This window comes from Eumetopias jubatus, unplaced genomic scaffold (assembly GCF_037043125.1).
Source record: "Eumetopias jubatus isolate StellerSeaLion01/CBP00866 unplaced genomic scaffold, mEumJub1_p1.0 scaffold_16, whole genome shotgun sequence".
Lineage (NCBI taxonomy): Eukaryota > Metazoa > Chordata > Mammalia > Carnivora > Otariidae > Eumetopias > Eumetopias jubatus.
Window position 1 is genome coordinate 87803097 of NW_028274822.1, and position 25498 is coordinate 87828594.

At 45.8% G+C, this 25498-nt stretch overlaps 1 protein-coding gene across 2 annotated transcripts in view; it reads left to right on the forward strand.

Annotated features, from left to right (window-relative positions):
* Positions 1-1396: 1396 nt before the first annotated feature.
* The window catches only part of ATP6V0A2 (ATPase H+ transporting V0 subunit a2), a 42126-nt gene continuing 18024 nt past the window's right edge, over positions 1397-25498 (forward strand). The window contains exons 1-9 of one of the 2 annotated variants that reach the window (XM_028092474.2): positions 1397-1691; positions 6366-6444; positions 8304-8401; positions 9828-9965; positions 10673-10761; positions 12399-12525; positions 19172-19254; positions 20771-20864; positions 21577-21789. In XM_028092474.2, coding sequence (XP_027948275.1) covers positions 1575-1691; positions 6366-6444; positions 8304-8401; positions 9828-9965; positions 10673-10761; positions 12399-12525; positions 19172-19254; positions 20771-20864; positions 21577-21789 — 1038 coding nt within the window. In that variant the 5' untranslated portion in view covers positions 1397-1574. The remainder of the gene's footprint in view (positions 1692-6365; positions 6445-8303; positions 8402-9827; positions 9966-10672; positions 10762-12398; positions 12526-19171; positions 19255-20770; positions 20865-21576; positions 21790-25498) is intronic. The other variant, XM_088019689.1, reaches the window with a different exon arrangement.

The window sequence follows — 25498 nt, forward strand, 5'->3', positions numbered from 1 at the left end:
AAAAGGAAATACCCACTGATCAATTAATTGTAGTAATTCGGAAAGTCTTTCTAGGGCAGTTAATATAACTAGCTCTGGAAAATTAATTTAAAATTTTCAAATGACAGGAAATTGAGCCCGATTTTGTGGGCTTTGTTAGGATGACTTTTGTAGTTAAGAGGGGAAAAGCTCACTTTGGCAGAGGAATGGGATCTGAGGGACCTGCTATATGGTTTTAACTTTTCTAAGTTTATACATTTATGTATGCATTTGAGAACTATTTATTGAGTGGCTACTACATGCTGGGCCCTGGAGATACCAAGGCAATGTCCTTTGTCTAGCAGCGCTTACATTCTAGTGGGGGAAAATTGGCAATAAATAGAGACAAGATAATTTCAGACAGTGGTAGGTGTGATGAAGGAAATAAAACGGGGGTGGGGTGGGAGATTACCTTAGCGAGGGGCCTGAGACGGCCTCAGAGGGCAGGGACATTTGAGCTGAGACTCCAAGGAGCCAGCTTTGAGAAGGTTTAGGAGAGGGGTGTTCTGGGCAGAGGGAGGAATCGCCAAGTTCAAGCACCCCGACCTGGGAAGATAAGGCAGGTGCGGCTGGAGCAAAGGGAGTCCAGGGCAGGCGATGGAGACGAGGGCTTCGGGGAAGGAGCGGGTCAGGGCCTGTGGGGTGCTGCTGGCCATGGTAAGAAGTTTGGATTGTACTGGGAAAGCAGTGGGAGAAACCAGAAGATCTGAAGTGGGCTGCGTGAGATTTGCGTCCTGTGTCAGAGGTGACTGGAGCTGCCGTGTGGAGGATCTGCAGAGGCAAACGTGGCCAGCGGGGCGACAGTGCCGGCACCCGACCCCGCTGTCTGGTCTGCACGGGGGACAGGACCCGAGAGAAGGGCCCGCGGCAGGAGCCAGCCGCAAACACACGATTTGGTGTAATGCCGTCGGTGTGAAACGTCCTGAATAGGCAGATCTGCGAGACGAAGTTGTTCGAGGTTGCCCGGAGCTGGGGACTGACGGCGCTGAGCAAGCGGAATCCTTTTCGGGTTGACGGAAATATTCTAAAAGAGGATCGTGATGATGGTTGCACAGCCACTCTGTAACTTTACTAAAAATCACAGGATTGTATACCCTAAACTGGTGAACTTTATGGCACAAACTCAATAAAATTCATTTTCAAAACGTCTAAAGAGCTGAGCGAGCATCTGTCTTCCGCCGGAGCCTCAGCCATCGGCCGCCGGGTTTGTGCGGGTTGGCCCCGCCGGCGCCGCCGCCGCCGCCGCCGCCGGCCGCAACTCTGGGCGCCCATTGGTCGGCCGGCGCGGAGGGGGGCGGGCACACCCGAGGGGCGGAACCGGAACCGGCTGTAGCGGGGGGCGGGGCTTCGCGCGCGCTGTGGCTGCAGCGGCCGGAGCGGGGCCGCGGTGGCAGGACCGGGGGCGGCCGCTGCATCCCGGAGCCCCATGGTGCGCGGCGGCGGCCAGGCCGCAGGAGGAGCCCGAGGCCCCGGCCGCCCCGGCTGACCGCGCGGACCCGAGCGGCCCGGAGCCGCCGCCGCCTGTCCGGCCCTGCCGGGGCGCGGGCTGGCCCGCCATGGGGTCCCTGTTCCGGAGCGAGACCATGTGCCTGGCGCAGCTGTTCCTGCAGTCCGGCACGGCCTACGAGTGCCTCAGCGCCCTGGGCGAGAAGGGCCTGGTCCAGTTCCGAGACGTGAGTGTCGCCCAGGAGAGGCGGGCCGCACCTGCCCGCCCAGCGCGGCAGCCCGCCTTTCGCTTCTTTCGGGCCTCCCTTCCGCGGGCTCCTGGGCAGGGGCGCGCCGCTGTCCCCATTTCACGGGCAGAGAAGCTGGGGCCCGGCTTACTGGCCAGAGCTTCCGCAGAGCGGGGCCCGAGCCCCGGGTCGCCGGGCGTCTGGTCGGCGGCGGCTTTGGCCGGGTTAGTTAGGAACGCTCTGGGTAGTCTTCCTCAACTTAGGGGAGTGCCATCAGATGCTTCGGAGCGCCGACTCTGTGCCAGGCCCTGGGCTGGCCGGGGGAAGAACGAATCTCATGAGGCCTTTTGGAGACCTTTTGGAACTAATGGGGGTGGCGGGGACAAATACCAAGCAAGTAAACACGTAAACATAATGTTTGCTGTGAGGGTAATGAAACGGGGATGATGGGATGGTGACTCGAAGTCGGGATGGTCAAGGAGGGCCCCTCTGAGGAGGTGACGTTTGAGCCAAGATGAGGCCTGAATGGAAAGAGCTGGCCCTGGAAGATCTGGGGGGACAGGGTCCCGGATGGAGGGAACAGAAGGAGCCCAGAACCTGAATTGGGAATGAACTGGGTGTAAGCGCCTTGAGGGGAAGGGGTTTTCCTTGGTTTTGTTCACTGATGTGTGATGTGCATACCACTGCCTACTAAGGAATGGGAACTGTCTTCCCAACAAGTAATGATAAACACTTGTTTATGTATCTGTTTACTTTTTTATTATTTGTCTACACCATGGACTGTCAACCTCCAGGGCCAGGGGCCTCTCCTGACTTGTTCACTCCTGATTCCCCAAGACTTAGCACAGTCCCTGGCATTTGTGGGCATTAGTAGGCAGCATTTGCTGAATGAAGGAGCAAGCCTTTATTGAGTGCTTGCTCTGTTCCAGATAGTGTTTTTCATGCTGGTGTCTCAGTGGTAAGCAAGGTGGACAAGGTCCTTATGTTCTTGCTGCTTACAGCCTGGGAGGAGACAGATAAACAGGCTTTGTGAACTGGAATTGTGAAGTGCTGTGAAGGGAAAGAACAAAGTGTGGAAGGGGAGTAGTAAGCAGGATCTAATACTGAGTGATTGAACTGAACGTCACTTCAGGGGATCATTTTATTTCCTCCTGGGCCCTAACTTTGATCTCCTGGTTGTTTCCCTTCATCTCTCTGAGGGGCCCTCAATTTCAAAAGGGAACACCCCTACTCAAGATCTGATATCAGTGACCCTTGGGTCGACTCCAAAGGCATTGCAAGGTCAGGGAGAAACTCCTGAGTGACAGCCGAGGCCACAGGGAAGGCCGGGCTCTCTTCCTGTTTCCTGGAGTCACTTGGGCTTCAGCTCCTGTTCCCACTTACCTGGTAGGTGCTGTGATCAGCTGTGGGGAGCACCCGAAAGATGCAGGAAACAGGAGAGAAATAGGCTCCCTTATTTGTAACTGGTAGTTTGGTTCCATTAAACCGCGGAGGTTTGAACAAAGGCCTTAGTCACCACAAAGATTCGCATTTCACTGAATGCCATTACCTGAGGTAGTAGACTATACTTGGGATCCTTCAAGACTGAAAACCAGTGAAAGAAAAAGTGCAGATAAAGATCTCACCTCTGTGTGTGTGTGTGTGTGTGTGTGTGTGTGTGGTTTGTGGTTTGGGTTGACACTCAGGTAGCATGGGTGCTAGTGCAGAAAGCCCCGTAGCATCTGACACTTTTTTCTGCTCTTTAATGGAGTTCCTCACTGAGTTTGCATTCACTGGCTGGGCTTACAAACATTAGTCTTTTATGGCTTGCATAGGCTGGATGATTTTTCCCTTTTAGTACTCCTCCCGAGGGAAAGCAGGCAGGCCCAGGGTTTCTGTAGTGACAGCCAAGTAGAGAGAAGGGCCAGTTCATCTCACTGTTGCGCGATGGTCTGCAGTCTAAGAACAATTTCACCGTTAGCCCCTCAGCGGCTAGAGTGGGAAGTTGGCTGGTGTGGGTATCAGTAAAACCAGCACCACGTAGCCTCTGCTGGCTTTTCTAGGTTCAGGGTTAGTCTTAAAATGAGTCTACAATAAAATGCAGTGTGGTCCCCCAGTATCTGCGGGTATGCATTCCAAGACCCCCAGTGGATGCCCGAGACCCCGGAGAGTACTGAACCCTGTAGGTATGACGGGTTTTCCTGTACGTGCATACCTGTGGTAGAGTGTAATTTACAAGTTAGGCACAGTAAGAGATGAACATCAGCAGAACAACTGTAACGACACACTCTAATAAAAATTATGTAAACGTGTTTGGGAGGGTATATGTGAGTTACTTGTCTCTCAGTGTATCGTATTGTCCTGTACTCACCCTTCTTCTCTAGATGATGTGTGATGAAGTGAGGTGCATGATGTAGGTGCTGTTTGACCTGGTGATGTGCCAGAAGGGGGGTTCTCTGCTTCCTGACCTCGGTGGACTGCAGGTGCTTGAAACTGGGGACAAGGGACACTACTGTGATATCCTATTATCAGCCTAGAAATAGGGTGACATAGCCTCCCGAGAAAGACAGCAGAAGCAAAACTTAGTAAAAGAAACCACACAACGGAAAAAAGCAGCTCATATCTGTGAGGTGGTGATGGTGGCATCACTCAAACCCAAGTACTTTCATATCGCGGCTGCAGAAATGGGCCTCTTCGTGAAGCCTCTGCCGTGTGGAGAACCCTAATGGCCATGGAGCGCTCAGCAGTGTTGAATGTTGAAGGACCAACCCCGAAACGGGGCACTGGGGTGGCACTTGCGATGCATCGCTTCTTTTTGTTCTTAGTTCTGTGGATCGTGCCTGAGTCATCGTGAGCTTGAAAAGGGTTACTTGAGATTAGTGTGATCCCAGAAATGAATGCGAATGTGGCAAACAGAAGTGAAATCTGAATTTTTGTCTTCTGTCTCGTTAATCCTGTTAAAAACATTTGAAAAACTGAACAAGAACTGAGCCCTTGGGGTGACGCTTCTTGGGCTGGGCAGTTTCGTGCCAAGTTCTCGTCTGATTGTGGTTTCTGAGAGGGCCCAGTAAGAGTGATGGGCTGGAGGAAAGATAACATTCTTGCCTTAAATGCCTTTCAACATGAGTGATTAATCTTTTTTTGTTATAAAATAGGTCCATTTTGGGGAAATTGGAAAACTTAAGAATAAAATAAAAACTTCCACGATCCCATTACCTAGAAATTAAGTCTAACTCCTTGGTTAATATTGGTCTAACATTGTTTTCCTAATAATGTTTTAAAATGTACATATATGTGTATTCTCATATAATTGGAACCACACTGAAAGTATCTTTAATTTTTTCCAGACACAGATCATAACTAATTTCCTCATTTTATTAAATGTTCTTTTACAATGTTTTTTATTGTTTTAAGCTTTGTATTTAGAAGTTAAGTAGAGAGAGGAGTATATGGGAACAGTGACTCCCGTGTACCTATAATATAAATTCATGGCCCCTCGTTCCAGCCTTCCACCTCCAGACAAAATCTGTCCCTCCCCTCTCTCAGACAAGATGATTCTGAAGCAAATCCCAGATGTATAATTTCTTTCAGAAATATTTCAACAAGTATCTCTAAAAAAGTAAGGATGCTTAAAAATCATAAACAGTATCATTATCATACCTAAAATTTTTAATGATAACTTCTTTTTTTTTTAAAGATTTTATTTATTTGACAGGGAGAGATAGAGATAGAAAGAGAGCACAAGCAGGGGGAGCTGCAGCAGAGGGAGGGGAGAAGCAGGCTTCCCGCTGAGCAGAGAACCCAGTGCGGAACTTGATCCCAGGACCCCGGGATCATGACCCAAGCTGAAGGCAGCTGCTTAACCGACTGAGCCACCCAGGCGCCTCTAATGATAACTTCTTAATATAATCCAATACCTTAGTCATTTAAAACATAATTATTACTAAGGCCATAATAATCAGTTATATGGCTGAACCATAATTTTTATACAACTTTATTGATCTGTATCGTAAAATGTACCCATTTCAAGTGTAGAGTTCATTGATTTTGAGAAAATTTACTGCGTTATGCATCCATCACCACAGTCCGGTGTTAGAGCATCATATCCCCCTAGTAAGACCCCTTATGCGTACGGTTCATCCCCATACCCGCCTCCAGCCCCAGGCAATCACTAGTCTACTTTCTGCCTCTAGATATACCTTCTCTGGGCATTCCATGGACACGGAATCACGCAGTATGTGGCCTTTTGTGTCTTCTTGAAGGACACACTTGCATTGTGTTTCTGAGAGTCATCCATGGCGTTTAGTGTGTCAGGGATTTGTTCTTTATTGCTGGGTAGTGTTCCATGGTATGGATGGAGACTATCTGTTCTTAAACCAGTTTTCTGTTGGTAATCACTTTTTCCTCTATCCCTGAGGTTGATGTTCTTTTGGGTAGGTTTTTGTCTGTATCCGCTTTTTTCCTCAGGTTAATTTTCTTCACGGAATATTTCTGGGCCAAAGGATATTTTTCAGGCCTTTTTGATAACAGTTGCCAAGTCGCTTTCCAGAAAAGTTTTGTCGGTTTTTACTGCCATCCAGTAGTGTGTGAGGATGTGCTTTTCCCTAAACCCTTGCCAATAATATTTTATTTTTAAAATCACATTTACATTTAAATTACAGAAATTTCAAAGCAAATTTTTCATCCTTTTCTCAGCTCAACCAGAATGTAAGTTCCTTCCAAAGAAAATTTGTTGGTGAGGTGAAGAGGTGTGAAGAACTAGAACGAATATTAGGTAAGTTTTATTTTGTTTTGTTTTGTTATTTTTGGGGGGATAAGTTTAGTTTAGTAACAGATTTTTATATAAGCAAACCTTGTTCACTTTAGAAAAATTAAAAAAGGAAAAAAAGAACTCACCATTCCTTATTTTTTACTATTCATCTATAAAAGTAAGGATTCTATATAACGATCAGTTTATTTTGTTGTCAGCTCTGTTTCTCACTCTGGTACTTCCTGCAACATCTTTTCATGTCAATAAACAGATGGACCCAGCATCCTTTTTAATGGCTCCTTAGTATTTCATGAAATTAATGTACTATAATTTGTTTAGCCAATCCCTTGTCATTTATCATAACTTAAAAACATCATATACATGTTAACATATTACTTAAAATTATCTCAAAGAACAAGGAAGGTAGGAAATGGCAGATAGATTGGCTTTGTTCGCGGTGTTAAATCAGTGTTCTCTTGCTTGTTTACCATCAAAACTCAGTAGCTAAAGGCTACTTGCTTTATCTGTAAAATCTTTAACATCTTTAGCCTGAGACAGTCAGAATTATCGGTTCACACCTGGAAGTTCTGACCAAAATAGGGGAGAGGGGGGTTGATCTCAGACAACTGACCGAAGTAGAAAACTTCGTAGGATGAACCAAAAAACATGGGGATGAGAGAGCCCAGGAGGGGCCAGAATATGACATTTGGAGTGATTTCTAATAGCTAATATTTATTGTGGATTTTACATTTTTTACTTGGAGATTTTTAAGACAAGAAAACCCTTTTAATCATCTATTCCTTTGCATATTGTTTGAGGTCCTAGTTACTTGTGTAGATCATGTGCGATAGTGACATCATATTCCTGTCTTTGTAACGTAGTGAGTCATTGGACAGGTCATGTATTAGGAATGAGGTTTTTAAAGGCAGTGACAACACTTTAGACACGTACAGGATTTCCTGTAGCTTAAACTGTTTCAAAAAGCATATGGACTTTAAAAAAAAAAAAAAAGGATCTCCCAAGTAAATGAGGTTTAATTGGTGAAACGATTTGTGTCCCATTTCCAGAAACCTCTTTAACCCCCTGCTTCCTTTGCTATCGTGTTGCTAAGACTTCCTTACTTTTCTTTGTCTTTCTTTCTTAATAAAGTAACTAGTAACACTTCTCTAAAATGTTATATCTAGTAATGACTTTACTATTCATTGTGAGTTTCATCCTAAGGACAAGGATTCTTCCTGGCATTGAAAATGTAAACTAAAGAAATTCAGTTAATTTTGCCTGGCTCATTACCGGTTTTATGAATCTGGTTTGGGACGTGAGATCAGGTTGTTGCAAGTCAGAGCAGCCTGGCTGACGGGGAACGCTCAGGAGAGCCTGGCTCTCTGCCCTGTATCTCTCGGGGCTCCATTGGCTGATAGAGGTTGTGCTTTTCTTGATGGATACTTCTTTCCTCCTAAGGGCATCTGCAGGGAAGTCACGCTGCCCTCTCTGGTGGAGATGGTCTATCATTGGATTATTCCTGCACTTGCAAGTGTGTCCTTAACCTGCTGCATCTGTGGGTACAGAAAGAGCTGTGACTGCAAAGTTCTTGAACTAGAGTTTCAAAAATAAAGAAAACTTGGGGAATTTCAGAAAGTGTTTTATCAGGTTATTGTTTATTTGGTCATTGCATGCTGATCTCTCTAGGTGCGGTTTAATTTGCAGATCTTTGGAAACGAGGCTGCAAAAGGCTTTTTCTAAGTCGATTGGAACAAGCAAGACTTTGGTGCATTCAGACATTAATTTTTTAGGTGACCCAGGAAAGGTTGGGATGGAAAATGTTCTGACGGAAGTGTCTTAGAGTGAGTTTTTGCATCTAATTTGTTTACCTTTTATTCCCACAGCATATTTGGTGCAGGAAATTAATAGAGCTGACATTCCCCTTCCTGAGGGAGAGACCAGTCCTCTTGCACCACCTCTTAAACAAGTCCTAGAAATGCAGGTAACTTGTTTCTGACAAAGCTGTCACTGGGCTCAGATGCTGCTTGTTTACTTACTTTATGTTGTCTAGGGCTTGTCAGGTTTTCTTCTCAAAACTGTGCAATGAAAATTGAAGAACAATGCTATGGTTAGCCTTCAGTAATAGATTATCTGTGATGTAAGATGTATGCTCCCTTTCCGGGTGGTTAGCGAACCAGGGCTAAGAAAATCAGGTTGAGGAATCTGGTGTAATGTTTCTGAATGTTCTTTCTGGGTTTATCCATGCCTTGGCATGCCTCTCCTGGTGCAAGTAAGGGAGGCTGCAGGCCAATGCCCTTTAACATTCTCCCAAACTCACTGGCCTCCCGTCTGATCCTTAGAAGCTAGTGGGAAGGTGATAGGGTATTCCAGGTGGGCAGCAAACACAATTCCTTGTCCCCAAGTTCAGCGTCTTGGGTGTTGGGGACACAGCGTTCCCCCTGCGAGAACCCTGGCTTATCTTGTTCGTTAGCGCCCCTGTGAATTATCCACAGAGGTTTGGGTCTGATCCTTGGATAGCTCATCGCATGGTAAATGGAGTCACAGTAGCGCTCCCGAACACTGAAACAATCAGCATTGTATAGCCAGCACTATTCCGTGGCTGGCCGCTCTGTGTGTTTATCTGGGAGGAAGTCACTTAACATTTATTGTGTGAGTGGGTTTGAGAGAGAGTTGTGCCATCAGATGAGTAGAACATAGTCATCTGGTTTGGCCTGTTTGGGTTGGTTGTGATGTAAGGACGACTTCAGTGATTACTGAGTGTTTATAGTTTTTATAAGGTGGAGCACAAGTAGAGTGTCAAGGGACTTGTTTGCCTACAAGTTTTCACGGAGTGAGTGATGTGTTTTACACATCTCTGTTGCTGCTGTTTGAATACTTAAGTATTGTTAAAGACGCTTGCTGTGTAACTGCTTATTAAAGAAGACTCGTCCTCAAGGATTCTTTAGCCCAATTAATTGTGTAAGTGCAACTGTAAGCAGACTCTTAAGCTGGAGGCTCGGAGGGCATATGCTTAGCAAAGATTACCTAAATTATTTTCTGTGTTGCAAATAAAAGGATATGTAGCATTGAAAGAGGAAGACTCTTTGATGTGTGACAGTGGAGAAGCAGATGAAGGGAAGCCCAGAGCAGTGGTGGGAGTGGAGATTAGGCTAGGGCGGCCTAGGGTGCCTCGATTCATCATCTGGGATGCCTCCATTCTGCACGGTGTGAGCTGAGTAGGAGTTCCCTGAATTGATAGGAAACAATAAATGATGGACCTTGAAAATCTCTGCATGCTTCCATATCCCTTCAGACTGTCAGATTCTGGCTTGTGAAGCCCTCTCTGGGCTTTAATGTACTATAAAACATTTTTGAGAACCATACTTAGAATGGACCTGTCCTCTTAAGTAACTGCCCTTTGGCTTTAGGAGCAGCTGCAGAAGCTGGAGGTCGAGCTGAGAGAAGTCACCAAGAACAAGGAGAAGCTGAGGAAAAACTTGCTTGAACTGATTGAGTACACTCACATGCTCAGAGTGACAAAAACCTTTGTTAAACGAAATGTGGAGGTACTGACTGCATGCGTGAGGAAACGCATTTCTTTTGTTAAAAATCTAGCTCCCGTAAGGTTTCCGGTTTGGTTATCATTTATCAGAGAGGTACATTTTGATCTTAGCTTTATTTTTCAGTCAGATTACATGACACTAAACAAAGCATGAAGCCTTTTCCTGTGTTAGTTGGTTTTAGCAATGACAATACTTTCTATTTGTAAAATGCTTCAGTTTGTAGTTGAAAAATACCTTTTTATGATCATGAGGAAAGAAATGGGAAAGTGGAGTTTGAACTTCAAAATTTAGTTTGTTTTTTTTCACCAAATTGCTAAGAATAAAGGAATTCACAAGAAGTCTCTGGTTTATGAGTAGAGTCTCTGTAATAGCTCTGCTCTCCACTGGGTACGGAGGGGAGAGGTCCGTCCCGTGGAGCTGTTACACTTGGTGGTGGCGTCTGACTGAGCACTCTGTCTCTGAGTGAGGCAGTGACACAAATTATAACACCCTACCTCTAGTAACCCGACTTCAAGTAACTTATAAATAAGGGACGGGGAAGCGGTCTTTTTTACTGACCAGAGCCGTGTTCCATGTCTGAGTTATCTTGGGGTGTCAGCACTCAGGTCTGGCACCCAGTTAGGATGCTCCATAAACTTGCTCGGAAACGTGACTTGGGAAATGAAGTGCCACTTGTAATGAGACCCACTTGGTTTCGTATTTCTTTGTAGTTTGAACCCACTTATGAAGAATTCCCTCCCTTAGAGAATGATTCCTTGTTGGACTACAGCTGTATGCAGAGGCTGGGAGCAAAACTGGGGTAGGTGACAACCACTGGGGGGCTGAGCGTCACCCTGTCCCTGTCGTCAGTGGAGGGATGAATGCTCCCATTTGAAAGCCTGTGATGGAATGAAAGAAAGTGAATATCTGTTTGAGAAAACACTGTACTCCTGTATTTGCTGAGTGGAGTTATTCAGCTGTATTGACTTTTTAGCTAAATACCATGGGAATTTCTTCTTTTGGTATAATGAGCTGGAAAGAAGGAACATTTATGCCATTCAGTGTTATTCCAATAAGCCTAAAATAATTGCTCAGTGAAGTGTCAAGTCCTGTTTTGTTTGGTGGAAACATAGGGGCTAAACTGAGTTGGTTAATTTATTAATTGTATTTTAAGGATCTTTTTCTGCTATTAATCCTTTCTGTTTACTTGAACCAATGGTAACTTGTTTCCTCATGTGATTTGTGATTTCTTTTTATTATGAACATCTGTTCCTCTGTTCCTTGTCTGAAGGAATCCAATGATAATTGAGTTTGAGGATGTATTCCTTCAGAGAGAATTTGTTTTTACATTTGTCAGATACCGGGGGAGCATTGTACCAACTTGGAATCATTTTACATTAATTTCTCAGCTTGGATTTTTTGTTTTTCTTTTTTTACTATGCAAATAATGTGAATTTAAGCCACAAACCTGAGTGAATTCTAACCTGTGATTATAAATTCTCAAGGCAGGGGTGCCTGGTTGGCTCAGTTGGTTAAGTGTCTGTCTTCGACTCAGGTTATGATCTCAGGGTTCTGAGATTGAGACCCGAGTCGGGTTCCCTGTTCAGCGCAGAGTCTGCTTCTCCCTCTCCCTCTGCCCCTCACCCCACTATTGCTCTCTCCTTCTTCCTCTCTCCCTTTCTCTCTCAAATAAATAAAAAAAAAATCTTTAAAAAATAAATAAATTCTCAAGGAAGACTTTTCCTTTTCTATCTAGAACCAAAACTGAAATAAGTAAGTTTTTTTGAGGGCTCCTTTGTAAGATTTTTTCTAGTCCATCCATTCACTAAGGGCGTAGTTCTTTGGGGGTGAGGGGGTGGGAGGCCCAACCTTAGGGGGGGATTAGGAGAGATTCAGTTTCATCTTCTCAGCTCATGTAGACCTAGTGCCTGTCTCCTCCTCCCATGCTGACCTTGACGCTCAAGGCTTTAAGATACTGCGTCAGTGGAATACATCAAGGTAGCTATGAGATCCTGGTTTATTTTTCAATTCCAAGAAATTCTCTTAATTATAGGCTCAGCTATACATTTGAGAGGATGTTTCAAAAATAAATTTTTTAAAAAGATTTATTTATTTCATAGAGAGAGTGGGAAAGCATGTGGGTGTGTGAGGAGGGGGCAGGGCAGAAGGAGAGAGAACCTTCAAGCAGACTTCCCCCTGAGTGCGGAGCCTGACACAGGGCTTGATCCCACAACTCCGAGATCACTACCTGAGCCAAAATCAAGAGTCGGATGATCAACCAACAGAGCCACCCAGACGCTCCCCCAAATTTTTTATGCAGCATTTTAGATATTTTGCAGTTGGAGGGCTTTCAGGATACCTTCACCATTTTACCAGAAATGATTCATTTCTCCTTTTAATGCAATCAGATAATTCATTGCTTTCAGTTGACTGCAGCTTGTCTTTATTGTCTCATAGATTTGTATCTGGCTTAATTAACCAAGGAAAAGTTGAAGCATTTGAGAAAATGCTGTGGAGGGTCTGCAAAGGGTACACCATTGTGACCTATGCAGAGCTGGATGAGCCCCTCGAGGACCCTGAAACAGTGAGTTAATGTCACGATCACCTTTTAACAATGACAGACTGACCACGGAGTTGGAGGCGCTGTGCACAGGGAGCCACTTGAGAGTGAGTTGTTCACCTGAGGCCTTACCATCCTCAAGCACATTTGGGTGTGGCTCTTAAAGTCAAGGGCTCTCTCGTGGATTGCAGCCCGGAAATTAAGGTAGCCACGTCGCTACCCTCTGGGCCTCATACCCCATCCAGGTTTCACCAGTCATCCGGTACCGCCTTTTATAGCGAAGGTCTAGTTTAGAATCACAGTTTGGATCTAATTGTCACATCTCTTTGGTCTCCTTCATTCTGGGACAATTTCTCAGTCTTTCCTTGACTTTCCTGACCTTGACATTTGAAAATTCTTACAGATCGGTTGTTTTGGTAGAATGTCTCTGCATTTGGGTTTGTCTGATATTTTCTCATGATTAGATTCACGTCATGGATCTTTGGCAGAAGTGATGCTATGTTCTCCTCACTGCATCCTGTCAGGCGCATGATTCAGTTCGTCCTGTTGCTGGTAACATTTACTTTGATCACTTGGTCAAGGTGGTGATGCTTAGGCTTCTCCAGTGTGAAGTCATCTTTTTCCTTTGTAATTAATACGTATTTTGGGGGAAACGCTTTGAAACTGTAACTGTGTCATTCCTTTTTTTTTTTTTTTAAGATTTTATTTATTTGAGAGAGAGAGAATGAGAGAGAGCACGAGAGGGAAGAGGGTCAGAGGGAGAAGCAGACTCCCCGCCGAGCAGGGAGCCCGATGCGGGACTCGATTCCTGGACTCCAGGATCATGACCTGAGCCAAAGGCAGTCACTTAACCAACTGAGCCACCCAGGCGCCCATCTGTGTCATTCCTCATCAGATTTCCTTCCTTCCTCCCTTTCTTTTGAAAGTGTGAGCGGGGGGGGGGGGGGGGGGGGGTAGAGGTGGGGAGGGGCCGAGGGGGAGGGAGAGAATCTTCAAGCAGACTCTGCTCTCAGTGCAGAACTCAATCCCAAGACCCTGAGATTGTGACCTGAGCCAAAATCAAGAGTCAGCTGTGCAGCCTACTGAGCCCCCCTGGTACCCCCCGTCAGATTTTCAGTTCACTATTTCCTATTTGAGTCAGTGAGTTACACTCTGTTACTATATTATATAATATATAATTATTTTGATATTCAGATTCTCTAGGTTTGGCCCATTGGAGTCCATACAAGCTGGCTTTTCTGTCCTTTCACATGCTGCCATCATTTTTCGTGCACTTCCTTCCTTGCTTGCACAACAAGATATCCAGATTCATGTAATTTCCCTCACCCAGCTCTGGCATCAGCCACTTCTCTAGGAGCCTGGTTCTGTTTAGTGGAGAATGGTATTTAGAAGCCAAGGAATGGACTCTGGGGGCGCCTGTTGTTCACGGAGGTGTTGCTGTTCCCTGGCTCTGTCATTGGAGAGCTCTTGGACACACACACACACACACACACACACACACACACACGCACACACGCACACACGCACACACACACACACACACACACACACGCACCTTATTTCTGAACCTATGCACATATATTGAAAACTGTGGTTCACATCCAATTCCAAGCTACTACCATAGAAGTCGGTGTCGGTTTCTCCATTTCTGTTTTTGTAACTTTTTTCTTTGATGATGAGAAACTCGACTCTTGTTGTTAACGTTTTTACTTATTTTTTATCCGCTTGCATGTAACCAGTCTCCCGTCTCTGCCGTCCTCTCTTCTTCCTGCGTGGAGCCCCAAGTTCCCCATTTGGGGTGGGCCCCTGCTGTGGATGTCCTCCTCACCCCACCGGGGCTGCTCCCCTGCAGGGATGCTCTCTTCATCTTGCATGAGCTCTGGCTTTGCCCAGGACCACTGGTGGTCTTCCCCTCCTGGGTTCATCCCTGCATGTATTCTTAAGGCTTTAGGACTGAATTATTCAGGAGGGGAAGCTGAGGGGCAGGAGAGAGAAAGCCATAATCACCTTTTTAAATCTGTCATTTTTTTTTAAGACTTTATCATAAAAATAACTATATTGCTCTAAATGAGGATGAACTGATCTATTAAAGGTAGAAAAGGAACTTAGGCTTCTTACTTTTGAGGAAAGGGCTTGTGTTTTGTTTTTTTTTTTCCTAAATTTGCCTCAGGAATTTTGGCTGCAAGATGAATATATGTCCCATAGTAGTTTTGACACATAAAGAGGAGTTTGGCTGTGAAATGGACTTTCATAAGATTTAGCCTGAATGAGCCACACAAGTTTAATCTAGTGAAAATCTAATCAGTCAAGCTGTTCATTAACCATACACTTGTAATATTTTCTGCTCTTTCATGGCTCCTGTAACTGCCAGGAGCCGTCTGTTAACTGTCCTTTACTGTGAACTTTATGACCTCTGTCTATAAAGCTGAAGATAGAAACCGTCCTGCGGTAGCATTTACCTGTTCCTCCGAGCTGCTTCTTTATTGAGAAAACCTATCAGTCATTCTTATGCAGAGCATTTGCTCAAGTTAAAAACTTCTATGTATTTCTAAGCTCCTTTGGCTGAGTTCCTACCAAATATGTGAAAGGGCATTGAATGTCTGTGAAGAAATACAGAGAAGTGGACTAGAGAGAAGTATTATCCTGAAAATACAACTTCCCCATAGTTACAAAGGAAATGTATGCTTGTGGCAGAAAATTGGGAACAATATCGAAAACATGAATGAGAAAATCAACCCCCTGTGATCCTGTTTAGGGAGGGCCACCGTTGACATTTCAGCATGCGTTCTTCTAGTGCTTGTTCTGGAGAAGATACAGGTATTTGATTTGGCAGCTGGTACTCAGGTTCTAGGATTTATCATGTCAAGTTTAGTGCCTTTTGGGTTGACCATCTGATCCCTTAGTGTCATTACAGCCGCCAGAGCGTATTTCTAGCTATCTCCTTGTTGGTCTCGTTTCTAGGTGCTGACCACTCTGTGTCGAAGCTAGACTCAGGCGATCTCACTTGGCTTTATGATTTGTATTTTATGTTGTGTGCTGTCCCCGGTCCATCTTACGCCTGAGGTGTTTGTGTTCCTTGACGCAGTACTATTTTTTAAAATTGTTGTGGAGGGGCGCCTGGGTGGCTCAGTCGGTTAAGTGCCTTCGGCTCAGGTCATGATCCCAGGGTCCTGGGATCGAGCCCCGCATTGGGCTCCCTGCTCGGCGGGAAGCCTGCTTCTCCCTCTCCCACTCCCCCTGCTTGTGTTCCCTCTCTCGCTGTGTCTCTTTCTGTCAAATAAATGAATAAAATCTTTAAAAAAATAAATAAAATAAAATTGTTATGGAATCTTCGAGGTCAGGTTTGCTATAAATGCCATTTCTTTCTTCCCCCCAGTTTAGTTTCTTCAATAACTTATTTTGAATTTCAGTTTATAGAACAGTTGCCAGAAGAGAACAGAGACCTGTGTCCCTTCACCCAGATTTCCCAGTTGCTTCCCCGTTCCCACATTTGCTCCATCAGCCATGTGCTCTCTCTGTGACTCGGTCCCCATTTTCACTAGGCTCTTTGCACGCCCGGTGAGAGGAAGCTGTAGATGTGGCCCCATCATCCGTGAGTTACTCCAGTGTGTGTGCCCCCAGGCAAGGACGCTCTTACACAACCACCAAGGGGCCCCCCCAACCATGAGAGAAACCAGAGCGGGTGCAGCACTTTTGTCCGATCCGGACATGCTGTTCTCGTCTCCCGGCGGTTCTCCTTTCTTCCTTCCTGGTCCGGCTCCCTCCCTGGGCCTGTAGTGGCATCGGGAACAGGCATCCCATCCCGTGGGCCGACCCCCTCCCTCTGGGCAATTTGATGTTTCTTCACAACCAGACTCAGGCCACATGTTCTCGGCAGGAAACACCTTAGAAGTGTCTCTCTGGCCACCTCAGCACCTCCTACCAGGTGACACATGATGGCCATCTGGTCATGTTGGTGTCTGCTGGGTTTTTCCACCTTCATGTCACCATGTTGCTCTTTGTGACGGATTAGTAATTTCCAAGTTGCGCCGGTGTCCCGTGCCTCCCCCACCTGCCCACCAGGCTTAGTGTCCATGGATGACTCTCCTGAATCCATCACCTTGGTCATGGTTGCCATGTGGTCCTCATTCCTTCTATACTTACTCGTGATTGCTCGGAAGGCGGGCTTCCCCCTCTCGCTTCCGTGGAGTCGTGGATTTTCATTGTATTTAATGACTTGGAATCTGTTACGGTCCTTATTTATTTCGATGCCCAAATTGTCCCTGATTTGGCTGCTGAGGGTCCCTTCGTGCATGTTCCTGTGTCCTTTGGCCTGTTGTCAGTGTCCACCGAGCATTCCCTTCCTTGTTGGCGCCGGAAGATGTGCCAGCTTCATCCTGTGCTCTCCCTACCTCAGCCTGGAATCGGCCATTTCTCCAAGGACCGCTGGTGCTTTTTAGCGGAGGACGGTGTTTACAAAGATCTGGGTGCTCGAGTGCTCATCAGGTCGTGGAGTGTCGCTGCGCCTGGGCCGTCTGAGTGGTCGGAGTGTGTGCACGTGCGCACGCACGCGGCTGTACCCACTTCTGTGGCTACCTGTGCTTAGCAATTATAAAACCACGTGCTCAAACTGTAACTTAAAATTCCGATCAGTTCTTTCTAGACTGAACCTTTTTCATGTGTTTGTAGTTTCTTTTTTGACAGTGAGAAATCTGGCTCCCGTTATCCTCAATGTGTTTCATGAATTGTGCAGTTAGTTTACTTCTTTATTCAACATAACCCATCTCCCAAACACATAGGCCATCTCCTCCCCCCGCCATCCTGTGTTCTTGCTGTGGGGACCCACCTGCCTGTGCTTCCCTGAGGATCCCTGACCTATTCCCCATCCTTTGTGGCCCAGGGCTCAGTTCTTGGGCCGCTTCTCTCCTCTCTCTGCCCTTAGGGATCCTATATAATTTCACAGCTTTAGATACTACCTTCCAAATGTTTATCTCTAGCTTGGATCTCTGGCTACTCCAGGTCTTCTTCTAAATCCCTGGAAGACATTTGCACCCGATGCCTAAAGCTGGACTCTTGGTCCTTCCTTCCAAACCTGCCCTGCCAGGCTTGCCCATCTCAGTAAGTGGCAGCTCCATCCTTCCGACTGCAAGGCCCCAAACCTTGGGGGTCCTCCTGACTCTTTTCTTTTTCCTCAGAGCTCATGTTTAATCCTGTAGCAGCGTGATTGGCCATGTCTTTTAAATAGGAAGAGACTCTGGTCTCTCTTGTCACCCTCACTGCCACTACCCTGCTCCAGGACATGAGCATCCACACCTCAAGTACCTTCCTTCTGCAGGAGCCTCTGTCTTCAGTTCCCGCCCCGGCCGCTGCCCTATTGTGTTTTCTCTTCCCAGCATCTAGAACGATTCCTATAAGACTTCAGTCAGGTCATGTCACTTCCCCACTTAAAACCCACCAGTGGCTTCCTGTCTCACTTGGCAAAACGCCAGAGCCTTATAGTGTCACTTCTCGTGGCCTCGTTGCGTGTCTGACCCTGTGTTACTACTCTGCCCTGTGCACACCCCTTCAGCGTGCTGGCCTTCTTGCTTTCCCTGATTCTGCTTCTCCGTGAGCTCTTCTGTGCCTTCGGAGGCCTTCCCATGGTGGCCACACGGCTCCCTCCCCTCCCTCACCCCTTTAAGCTCTGATGTCCCATTCTCAGGGAGGCCTTCTCTGGTCACCCTATTTAAAACCACAGCCCCCAGCCCCCTGCCCTCCTTCACCTCCTCCAGCTCTGTTTCCTTTGGAGCACTTATCACTTCTCTCCATGTGGTGGACCGTGTGTTTTCTTTGCGTCTCTTGCTGCCAACTTGGATACATCCCCACCCCTCCCAAGTCAGGGATTTTTGTCTCTTTTGTTCAGTTCCGTATTCCTAGCACCTAGAACAGGGCCTGGCAAATAGGCCAAAAATCTACTCAGTTTTATTTGTAGAATTATTTCTCAGTATTTGTGGTAGTTCTGTAAGGTCTCCATGAACACTTGAATTAATGACACTGAACCACTCTACCAGGGGAAATACAGGGGTAGGTTTCTGCGAGCCTCTGCTCACATTTTTGTCCACCGATCAATAATAACCTTGTTTTATGTGTGTTTCTGTTCAGTATGTATTATGGATTCATTAACACAGAACTCTGCCAACAGCGCTATGACTCAGGCCTGAAGGAAGCTTATCTGACACTTGTATTTTCTGTGTAGGGCACATCACTGCCTTCTCAGGCCCAGGAAGCTAGCTAGCACTTCAGCATTATGCCCGAGGACCATTTTAGATAGTGAAACCACCAACAAAGAGCGCAAAAGTGTGAAAAACATGTTTAAACCATGACAAGGCCCCCTTTTTACCGTATGATATGGAACCAGAAGGCAGAGAGCCGCCCCGTGTGACCTCAGCTGGAATAGGCACATCCGGGGACTCAGACTTTGGGCAGCTCTGTGTGTCTGTAAATGACCCCACGCCACTGCCAGGACTGATGTTAGGGTGAAGAACACGTTGTGGCCGGGATGGGCGAGGCGCAGTTGCAGGGTCTGTGGGGCCTGAGGGCGACTACACCTGTTGCGGGAGTGAAGGGGCTGACTTGTGACAGAGTTTGAGATGCCACAGTTCTCAAGAGTTCTGGACACAGGAGTAACAATGATCCCGATTTGTTCTTCTAGGGAGAAGTCATAAAATGGTATGTGTTTTTAATATCCTTTTGGGGAGAGCAGATTGGCCACAAGGTTAAGAAGATATGTGATTGGTAAGAACAAGAAACATTTTGTTTCATCTATTTGCTTATATTCAGTGGCCTCTAGTTTTCCCTAAATATCCCTCTGTGTTTGAGGGGAAATGCAGTGGGTGCGAAGATTGCTGGGTCTGGTTTTATGTTTTTGCTGTAGAACCATGTGTTTAAACATTTAATTAGTCATCTCTCTTGTCAGTGTTCTACTTAAGACGCTTTAGAAGTAGAGACCATTTTTAATAACATTCTTAGGTTTTATTTCCTCCCTGGGAATCAGGGCTTAAGAATAATTGGAGAAGGAATCAAATTTTAATATTTTGTGCCTCCGTGTTGCACTGAGCTCCATGGCGGCCTGTCTCTCATCACGGAGCATCTGGTTCATCTTTGGCCGAACAGCGTTTGGCAGGTTTCTTTGTGCACCGTGGCCTGGATCCAGGGTCTGGATCCAGAGTCTGGCTTCACCACCCACGCGCTGGGCGAGCTTGGCGAGCCACACGGCCAGGCTCCCTTCCTCACCGGGCTTCAGGCCTGAGGTGACACAGGTGAGGAGCTCCCGAGTGAGAGGCAGTGCAGCCGAGCAGTGTCGCTATGAGAATCTCACTGTGATGTAGTCTCGGCAACGGTGGAAAAATAAGCAGAAGCCAAACAAAAATGTCAAAAGAACGCCCTTTGTTTTTAGATGGCCTTGTTTCTTGTGGGGGCTTTGGTGGGGCTCGGGTATTTCCTTTGGAAAGTGTTTCCCAGGGGCTGATTCTCAGTCCTGGGTGGTATGGAAAGCAATTTCAGGTATTACGTGGACAAACCTGCTGTTATTTTCATAAATGTATATTTATTTTAATGTACAGTAGAAAAACTATAACCAGCATACAAACCCATGATTTCATAGATACTGTTGTTTGGGATAAGGCTAGAGTGAGTAATTCTAATAGTCAGAACTTAAAATGTTAAATATGGCATAAAAATGTCAAGGGAGATGGGAGATGCGGGAGGGGAGGTGCAGCTTCCGCTCCCGGTGTGTTGGGGTGCCATGCAGCCCCCAGGAGATGGGCCCTGGGAGGTGAGGGGGAGGTTTACTGCACCACGTGTCAAAGGCAGTTGCTAGGAAACCAGAGCTTTTTTTTTTTTTCCCCCTCGTCCTTTTATTTTCTCTTTCTTTTAAAGGTAATTACTGTTGTGTGTTCTTTGCTTCTGTGTTTCGAACTTCTTTAATGATTCCCAGCCCAAGGATGGTGGTGAATTTCACAAAGTAGGAATTGGGAGCGAGCTCCGGGGATGGGAGGGCAGGAATGGAACATGGAACCAAGAGAGAGTTTGCTAAATTTGTTGAATCCTGTAGACAGACTTTGCTGAGTGTCTCTGTGCGAGACCTCACTGTGGGCCTGTGCGTGTCTGCACCTTTTTCTCCCAGAGGGCTGCTTTTACTCCATTTTGGAGGGAGATGTGCCCACGTGGTACACTGAATTTAGTTCTAGTGTTTGGTATATAGCCTCTTCTCGTCCCAATGGACGTGCGATTGTTGAATTCTGTCTTCTAGTTACCACTGCCATGTTTACCCCTACCCAAATACTGCTGAGGAGCGGAAGGAGATTCAGGAGGGCCTAAATACCCGGATTCAAGATCTTTACACTGTGAGTAAACGGGAAACGGTTGCCTCCTTATCTGAGGTGTGTAAAACATTTTACAAATCCATTTACTTTCTTTTTTAATATGGAAAATTTTGGTTGTGGACAAATCAAGATGTTTTAGGCGTGTCATTTACCTTGCTCCTCTTCATGCAAGTTTTATTTTAGCAGACTGTTAGATATCCAGGTGCTTTTCATGGGACTTCAGAGAAGATTCTCTGGTCATCACAGGAGACAAGCAGTCTGTTTAAAGTGGTGGCGATTTTGCTTTCACTACTTTAATTAATGTTTCTGCTTCTATCAGTGAGAGCTCTTGGTGGCAAGAAGTAGACTCCGACCCACTTAAGCAAAAGGGGTTTCAGGCCATGTGTGATGGGGTGGAGTTGGTGGCTCTCAGGGTTGACAGGGAGCTGAGCTGAGGCTGGGAATGGCAAGAAAGGGGAGCTCCGTGGGCCCAGCCAGGTCACTGTGCTGCCACCCAGATGGTGACATCTGACCATTTCCTGTCCCCTTGGGGTGGTGTCCTAGAGGGGCAGCTCCCCAGAGAGAGCCTCAGATCGGTGGGGTTTGGGCTTCCGCCCGCTTCCCGGTGGTACTGGGGGTCAGGAAGAGAAGGAAGAGACCGCTCTCATGTCTGCCCCCAGGAGAGGCAGATACCGGACGGACAGATACTGAAAAGTGCCCGCAGTGTTGGCAGCCCGAGTTTGTTCCCACCCAGGTGCTTCACAAAACCGAGGATTATTTAAGGCAAGTACTGTGTAAAGCCGCAGAATCTGTCTACAGCCACGTCATCCAGGTGAAGAAGATGAAAGCCATTTACCACATGCTGAACATGTGCAGCTTCGACGTGACCAACAAGTGCCTCATCGCTGAAGTCTGGTGTCCCGAGGCCGACCTGCACGACCTGCGCCGGGCGCTCCAGGAGGGGTCGGTAAGGAGGCCGTGGCCCGGTCGGGACCAGACGGAAGGACTGGGGCTGCTCTGGGGAAGCCGGAGAAAGAAAGTGGAAATGTCCTCGAGTGGTGAGAGGGCGCTGAGCTGACCGTTCTCTTGACCCAGAGTTCTGGAGAGTCAGCCATCCGAGCTGTGTGCAGGCGCATGCGTTTCTCATGTGTTCTCAGAGTAGGGAATAGAGTCTCGTGGTTAAAAGTAAAACTTTATATATGTAAAGTAAAAGACACAGTGGCAGAGTGGCTCTCTCTTATCCTGTTGCCTCAAAGGTAACTGTTGCTTCCTGTTAGGTCTTTGAGTTTCTTAGTCGTAGATAAGCACTAGATAAGCACGTATGAATGGATATTTTTCTTCACGAAGGGTTACATGCTATTCATTCATACTGTTCTTTTCACTAAATAAAACTTCCCTACTTTTTATAAGTATTTAATGTTCTACTGTGTGGATGTACCATGGCTTGTCGCACTGGTTCCCTGCTTGTTTAGGGGGTCTGTGCTGACGCGACCACCGCAGTGACTGACACCTGATCCGTCTGCAGGAGAGAGTCCCAGATACGGAGTTGCCGGATCAGTTTGACAGATAGTACCAGCTGCTGCATTTCTCTCTCTTTTTTTTTTAAGATTTTATTTATTTATTTGACAGAGAGAGACACAGCGAGAGAGGGAACACAAGCAGGGGGAGTGGGAGAGGGAGAAGCAGTCTTCCTGCGGAGCAGGGAGCCCGACGCGGGGCTCGATCCCAGGATCCCGGGATCATGACCTGGGCTGAAGGCAGACGCCCAATGACTGAGCCCCCCAGGCGCCCCTGCACTTCTCTTATTTTGAGAGAGGTTGAAAATCTTTTCTGTTTAGGAGCCACTTGAATTTTCTTTTTTTTTTTGAGCTCTGTGTTCCTAGGCTTTGCCTATTTTCTGCTGAGTTGTTAGTCTTTTTCTTAACTAGTTTCTGTTGGCTCTTTGTCTATGATATGAACAAAAATATTTTCCCCGATGCGTCACTCATCTTTTGATGTTTCTGTTTGTTGGCTTGTTTTGGGTCATGCAGAAGTGTTTTGTGAAATATAGTTGAACTTATCAATTTGCTCTTACAGCAAATTGAAGTTTACTGTAACTTTGAAGACTCTGCTTTTTCCCGCTCCAAGGCTTTGGGGTCAGTTTCCTACGTCCCTGTGAGGGCTTTTTCTACATCAAAACTCAGTTCTTCAATGGAAATAACAGGTTGACATATTTCAAGTGACAGTTAAAGAAACAAGTTTTCTTTTTTTAAATTAAATTAAATTAAGTTTTGTAAGTAATCTCCATACCCAGTATGGGGCTTGAACTCACGACTCTGGGATCGAGAGTCGCCTGCTCTGCTGACCGAGCCAGCCAGGCGCCCCAGGAAACAAGTTTTCATATGGGTTTTCTTTTTGTTGTTGTAAATCACCTTGTTTCCTTACATAATTCTTTGATGGTATAAATACACTTTTAGTTTTCTTAGAAGAGGGCTGGCTTTCGCAGGCATAACCAGCCAATTACAACATTTCCTAGTGTTGCTGAAAACCAGCTAAGTGCCCTGTATCACAAGGACCTGTGGGTTGGCTGATGTCTAGATACTTTTGAGCTGCCAATGAGATGGAGTTTGATGGGGACACACAGCAGTGCTGGGGTGCTGAGCTCCTGGCCAGTAGCACCCTGCTTCAGGTGGGGCACTTGGGGCTTCTGGCCTGCAGACCGCCAGATTGATGCCCGCGACTCCTGTTGTTCTGGCTGTTGGAAGCATGTTCTCCAAGAGTCCTCCGCGGGGCCCACGGGAACAGCACTCCCTGAGTTCTCAAGTGTTGATAATAGTATGTCTCCAGCCTTTATTACTGGAAGTTTGGTTTTTGGAATTAAAATCCTTGGCTCGTGTTTTTGAAATTTTTGTTTTTGTTTTCTGTGGGTATCTTAACATGTGAGTCCATCTTGTTCTGGCACGGTGTTGCTAACAAGCCTGATAATTGAATTTTCCTTATAAGCCTTGTACTTTTTTTTTTCTTTGCCTATGTGCTTAAGAGTTGTTTTTTCCTTTAAAGACCAATAATTTTATTAGAATATGTCTTGATATGGCCATTCTGGGTTGGTATTCTCAGATATACAGTGTGTCCTTTTAATATATAGTTTTATTTATTTATTTTTAAAGATTTTATTTATTCATTTGAGATAGAGAGAGAGAGAGAGAGAAAGCATGAGCAGGGGGAGAGGCAGAGGGAGAGGGAGAAGCAGGCTCCCCGCTGAGTCAGGAGCCCGATGTGGGGCTCAGTCCCAGGACCCCGGGATCATGACCTGAGCCGAAGGCAGACGTTCAACCATCTGAGCCACCCAGGCGCCCCTGTAGTTTTATTTTTAATTAAAAAAACTTTTAGGGGCGCCTGGGTGGCTCAGTCGTTAAGCGTCTGCCTTCGGCTCAGGTCATGATCCCAGGGTCCTGGGATTGAGCCCCACATCAGGCTCCCTGCTCAGCGGGAGTCTACTTCTCCCTCTCCCTCTGCCTGCTGCTCTGCCTACTTGTGCTATCTCTCTGTCAAATAAATAAAATCTTAAAAAAAAAAAATAAAAAAACTTTTAAGTTCAGTTAATTAAAATATAATGTATTATTATAATGTTTCAGAGGTAGAGATCAGTGATTCTTTTTTTTTTTTTTTTTTTTTTTTAGGATTTTATTTATTTATCTGACAGAGAGAGACACAGTGAGAGCAGGAACACAAGCAGGGGGAGTGGGAGAGGGAGAAGCAGGCTTCCTGCCGAGCAGGGAGCCCGATGCGGGGCTCGATCCCAGGACCCTGGGATCATGACCTGAGCCGAAGGCAGACGCTTAACGACTGAGCCACCCAGGCGCCCCTCAGTGATTCTTTTAATATATAGTTTTAAAAAAAGTTTCAGAAGAGTTCTCCTGAATTCTGCTTTTTAGTATTCGTTCTGTTCTCTTACCCTGGTTTCCTCCTTCGGGACCTGCTGTTTACGTTTCAGTTGAACCTTCTGTGCTTTTCTTCAGTGTTTGTCACTTTTTCTGGAGTCCTATTTATCTTTCTTCATTTTGATTTTCTAAAAATTTCCATTCTTTCGCCTATTTCTCTTATGGCTTTTATTACTAGGAAGGTTTTTCACCTTGGGAGTTCCTTCTAGTTTTGTCTTGTTGCAGAATATTTTTTCGTTTATTTCTAATTCCTTTCTGACTTCTATTAGCTCATTTCTGACTCTTTCTAATTCTGCTTTCTAGTGCTTTTTCATATTATGTATTGTTTTCCTAATTTTTTTTTTGCTCATTTTGAAATGAGTAAGTTAAATTTTTGTCTGTTTTGTGGACATGTCCTTCTGGCGTGCTTTCATTGTCCACAAGGATGTTGTTCGGCTCAGTCTTTTTTTTACTATAACCTTATATAAGGTTTGACTTCCATCCTTCTTTTGATCACTTTAAAATGTAATTAGTTTTCTGAAAACATGTTTAAATACTCAAGGGAATTCTGTATTAGACATAATAATGTTCATACGTATGAATGTATTTTTAAGATACTAAAAGTAGCTATACATTACATATAATGTGAGCACATCATGTATTTATATCTTAGGTTTACAGAACGTGTTTAAGATACACAAGGGACTTTTAAAAGGGGGCAGATTCAGGATCACTTTCCTAACTTCACAGGATTTTTTTCTTTAATACTTTTGATCA